Genomic DNA, 5,818 nt, shown 5'->3' on the forward strand with positions numbered 1-5,818 from the left:
ATAGAGGATACAACTAAAATAAATCTAGGAAAGTAAACGACACAAAAAGGAGAAATGATGAGAGAAATGTTACTTGACACTAATGTATCCAGAAATCTTTTACACATTTTTACTCCACTCCAATCATTTCATTCTAAATTATATTTTTGTTCTCTCTCTCCCCCCCCCCCTCTCTCTCTAATACCAATCTTTAATTCCCCAATCTTCAATAATTATAATTTTAGTAAAAGAATCACATTATAAGCACAGACGATAATACATATACAAAACAGTGGTAGATAGCACAGATCACAGCACTAGCACAACAATAGCATTAGTAGGAACTAACAAATATTTATCGATCGGTACATGAATTTATAGCTAATATTACTTTGCATGATTAATGAAATAAAACTTAATAACAAATGCGCTTTATAGTTTTCGTATGTAATTTATATGCTCTTGTATAAGAACTACAGGAATCATATCATATATATTATATATTCATTTAATTTAAGACAATGTACTATTACGTATGTTATCATTTAATGCATTTAATCAATTATCATAAATCACTTCTTTATTTTAGCTATTTCGCTTATTTTATTATATTGTATTACGCTGCACATTAATTTGCGATGGCTAATCATATATGTTAGTAATAAAAGTCTACATGTATACTTGTGAGGAAACGTGCAGAGAAAGGTATATTAGTTTATACTGTTAAAATATTTTCGAAATTTTCGAAAAATTTCGTGACTTAGATATTATTATATTTAATATATGCTTTTTTTCTCGAACATATATAATAACATCTTTTTTTCAATACAAATATATATACGCATTATATATGCTATAATTTATTTAAATTTATTGAATATGTATGAACAAAAATGTAACTTTACTCAAGAAAATATATATAAGAAAATATATATAAGAAAATAATGCAGAAATAATGCAGAAATAATTGCGAAAAAGAATAAATTATATAATTAATTATTTTCTATAAAATTTTATATTTTCTATAAAATTTTATATTTTCTATAAAATTAATATACATAAATGCATATATGTGCATGTATAATGAGGATTTATCTTGTCTGATTAAATCAACGCACAAATTTTTGTATTTGTACATAATTACTATGTAGTTAATAAGATGTAAGTGATAAATGCAAAAGACAATACGGTTTTTCAAGCTAAGATCTGCATGTACAAATATATACAAATATAGTAATTGATTGCAGAGATTATTAATTAAAAATTTTCTTATTATATAATTACAATTTATCTTTATTATATTTCTTCATTATATCGTACATAAAATTTTGTGTAAACAATATCAAATAATTATATTTTTGTAAAAAAAATTTCTTATACATAAATAAATAAAGTTTGTTCATGGATTTGATTATTGTGAATTGCATGATGTACTCTGTGTATGTCCTGCTTCTTTCTTGTAATGCTAATGATGAATAAGCAGCATTGTAAAATCAAGAAATTGCTTGTGTGAAAATTTTTCCTTTTTTTTCATTATTTTGAATATTCTTTTAATATTATTTTAAATAACGTTTGAATTTATTTATAACAACAAAATACATATCAAGCATTTGTATATGTTAATAATATATGCAGAGCTTAAGAAATACATCAATATTGAATTTATTTAAAGTTTCTTAAAAATTTTACATTTACTATTCCTGTAGAGCTTATACTTGCTATTGATTATGCGCTGAAGAATGTAGAAATATTTTCTAAAGCTCTGACTACGAAATTGCTTATCAAGATTTATTATCTCAAAAACAATTGGATTAATATTTAAAATTCACTAGGTGATCTGCCATCATATATAACTCGATTCCAGTGGGACATGGCTAAATACCCCATCAAACAATCTTTGAGGAATATTGCGGATATTATTAGTAAACAAGTGGGACAGATTGATGCTGATTTAAAAACTAAATCCACGATATACAACAATTTGAAAGGCAGTTTACAAAATTTAGAAAAGAAACAGACGTAAGTTTGATACATTATGATTTGAATGCAATCAACAATTATGTAAATGTCACTATGCAATTTTTTATCTGCACCAGGGGGAGTTTATTAACACGAAATTTAGCAGACTTAGTAAAAAAAGAACATTTTATTCTGGACAGCGAATATTTAACTACTTTGCTTGTCATTGTACCGAAGTGAGTAAATACATTTACAGCTTTCTTTTGACACATATGCTAAAGTTATTATAAAGTTGTCATATATTAGATCGTTGAAATAAACTGGCATCTATGTGTATCTCATGTTTTTAGATCCAACTTTCAGGAATGGTACGGTTGTTATGAAAAACTGACTGATATGATTGTACCACGCAGTACACAACTCATTACTCAGGATTCTGAATACGGATTATTCACGGTCACTTTATTTAAAAAAGTAATGGATGAATTTAAATTGCACGCTCGTGAAAAGAAGTTTATTGTGCGAGATTTTATATATAATGAAGAGGAATTAGCAGCAGGTTTGTTATAATATTGAAATCTTTTATAATTTGCATGGGATTGCAGTAATACTTTAGAAATCAACACAAATTTGATATATTAAATCTTTAAAAGCTGAGCTGTGTAAAAAATAAAATTTATTATAATAATTACATTTTATTACAGGAAAAAATGAAATTACAAAGTTGGTAACCGATAAAAAGAAGCAATTTGGACCACTTGTCCGTTGGTTGAAAGTGAATTTTTAGTGAATGTTTTGTGCTTGGATTCATGTTAAAGCTTTGCGTGTATTCGTTGAATCCGTTCTTAGGTACTGTACATATTAATGTTTTATCGAAAAAAAAAAAAAATAACGGTGTTATATTAATGTCATATATTGTAATATGATTTATAGATATGGCTTACCTGTCAATTTCCAAGCAATATTATTGCATCCGCATAAGAAATGCGCGAGGAGATTACGTGACGCTTTGAATCAGCTTTATGCTCATTTAGATTCATCTGCTACTGCTTCAACAGCGCACAATCAAGATGTAAGTAAAGATGTTGTAATTATTGTATCGTATTATTAAAAGTAGATTAATATTTAATTATAATTTTAAAACTTTATTCCTCATCATTTTTAATGTAAATAAATATTACTCTTTTGAATCAATTTTTTAAAATATCTATTATATACGAGAAATATATACAAGATCAAAGAATATTGTTTTTTCGTACAGAAAGTATTTATATTTATACGATATTTTAATTTGAATAGAATGTGGATATACCAGGATTAGGTTTTGGCCAAAGTGATTACTTCCCTTATGTCTATTATAAAATCAACGTGGATATGGTTGATAGTAAGGTCTAATTAAAGTCTGCGTTTTTCTCCTGAACATCATACTTCCTTTTATTTATCCAGATGATATAATTCTATTACATCAGGAATCTAGTGGCAGGTGCGTACAAGTTTCTCACTTGCATTAATATGTAAAAAGAATACTGCATTTCCAAAAAAATTTCTTTCGATTTTTCCGTAGCTGTTACGTTTAATAATTACGAATCGCGTAATTTACTACAATTGGAGAAAATTGTCACATAGCCTTTTTCAGAAATAGTTATTTTTCTAAATCGATGAAATTAGAACAATGTATAAACTGTAATATTGCTCGGAACTGTGCATAAGAGTTGTGCATTCCTTTATACATATTGCTCCCAAGTATTGGGATATAAACATAAATCAATTGAAGTTATAGATGATAATAAAGATTCTCAGGCAAATACCATCAATTGTATGCTTTCGACTTGTATGTCTTCTTGATATACTTGGAAACAGCACAACATGTTTTACACGTTATCGCAACATAAAAATGTATAGCGTTTCTAAGTAGAATTGCTACAATGCAATCTTAATCCATTAATCTGTTATATAAAAGTAAAGAGCTGATCTTTTCATTGATGTGTAAGAGATCAAGATTCATGAAGAAAATATATAGACACACATCTTGTTACATTATGTAAAAAGCATTCACACCAAGTGTGTCATGTGAATATTTAACAAATTGTTAATCATAGTTTAGAAAAAAATGGATATCTTATTGTTGAATATTAAGAGAGGTTTCATGTCATGTATTCTTATAGTACATTTTATTGCTTCAAACAAATTTATGAACTACAAAAACACGTTTCATACGCGCGCAATATTTGCAGATTATATTATGTATTGTCTGTAATTGTCATATTATCATGAAAGTATATATAAGAATTTTAATATATCGCATGAACCATTCAATTGAAATACATATATATACATATACATATTATGATCATCGTTCAGCCTAAATATTTTAACAGATTGAAGGTATTTTTATCCTAACAACAAATTTATCGAAAAAACGATTAATAAAAACGTTTTTTCAAATCTCTATTTTGTAAAATTTGAGTTGCAAGAAAATAATAAATCGATTTTTTTTATATTATCAAATATAAATTTATTATCAACTGTAATTCAAAATGCAAGCTATATTTTTTAAATCAATTTTTCCATTTGTAAATTAAATTAGTTGTTTTTGAATAGCACCGTTACAAACTGCACAAAATAAGTCTCCTTTGTGAATACATTGCGTTAGGGAAAAAAGTCCCTTTTACAAGTTGGTAAAAAAAACTTTTCCTCATCAATGTCTTCGTTAAAAATGATCAAAATTGAAATTTAAAAAAAGGTTTAAAGCTTTAAATCTCTATTTTCGAAAATTTACTATATTTTTTGAATTTATGTGAATTTTGTAATTTTTACATATAGAAAACGAGTTGAAAAAAAATGAAAAATTTTCTTTTCTCTTTGTAGGTCTGTAGCGTGCACAAAAAAATTTGAGCAAATTTTCAATCTATCACGAAAGCTTGAAGCTTTCCTTACAAAATCGTTTTTAAAAAATATTTCTATGATTTTTTGTTCCTGAGTTACTCGCGGATTAAATAAAAAGGAACATTCTGACTTTATTGTTAGTAATTCCGTTACAAATCATCGTATCACAATTAAAAATACAGATTTTTAAAGCTGAACCGTTCCTCTATCAAGTGGTGTAATTGCCAATTTAAAAAAATAGAATATATGGGTTGCTAAAAGTCTTTTTACCAACTTGTAAAAAGACTTTTTCCCTAAAGGGGTATTATGTAATTATTATAGACATATATCATAAAGATATATTTTCTGAAGAATAATTGCATGTTGTTAAAACAAGCTTAAATTCTCACATTGATCATAATGTAAATTGCTTGTACATAAGAAAAATTTGTGTATAAAGTCGATGGTTTCATATTATATTTTGAGTTGCAAGATTATTGTAAAATGCAGACCAATGTACAATGTTTTAATTAAGCGTAAATCACACTAGCGGAAATCGATGACAATACTGATTAAATGTTGTCTGCTCTATAAGTCTACATAAAGAAGCCTGGCATATAATAAAAAAAAGGAAAACTGATATATGGCAGTTCAATTATGTAGATACGTTTAAAGAAATGATAATACAGTCAATTGACTTTTACGAATTGTATAGGTAAATGTAATTGTGTAGATAATAAATATTAAGTTTACTTGTCAGCATCTTTTGTTTATACGCTCGTTACTAAATCTCCAATTATGTAATATCAATCTAATCCTTTTATCACTCCTTTAATTTTTTGCATATGATTATGTACCTATATGTTTGTAAGTAGATTAAACGGAATTGCAACTCTTGTTTGTGATGAAGATGCTTATACTGTCTAATTATGGTGCAACAAAATATATGTCCTGATAAAACGTTTTATAGGATGTGAAAAGTAAACATAGAATTACAACAGTTTTATATATATAT

The 5,818-nt window shown here is 26.4% G+C and overlaps 1 protein-coding gene across 1 annotated transcript in view; it reads left to right on the forward strand.

The window, feature by feature from the left end:
• The window catches only part of LOC105624411 (V-type proton ATPase subunit C), a 13,104-nt gene extending 9,771 nt beyond the window's left edge, over positions 1–3,333 (forward strand). Inside the window, 6 exon segments of the mRNA XM_012205778.1 lie at positions 1,812–1,998; positions 2,076–2,174; positions 2,289–2,497; positions 2,643–2,787; positions 2,872–3,010; positions 3,238–3,333. Coding sequence (XP_012061168.1) covers positions 1,812–1,998; positions 2,076–2,174; positions 2,289–2,497; positions 2,643–2,787; positions 2,872–3,010; positions 3,238–3,333 — 875 coding nt within the window.
• The last annotated feature ends 2,485 nt before the right edge of the window (positions 3,334–5,818 follow it).

This window comes from Atta cephalotes (genome assembly GCF_000143395.1).
Source record: "Atta cephalotes unplaced genomic scaffold scaffold00077, whole genome shotgun sequence".
Classification (NCBI taxonomy): Eukaryota; Metazoa; Arthropoda; class Insecta; order Hymenoptera; family Formicidae; genus Atta; species Atta cephalotes.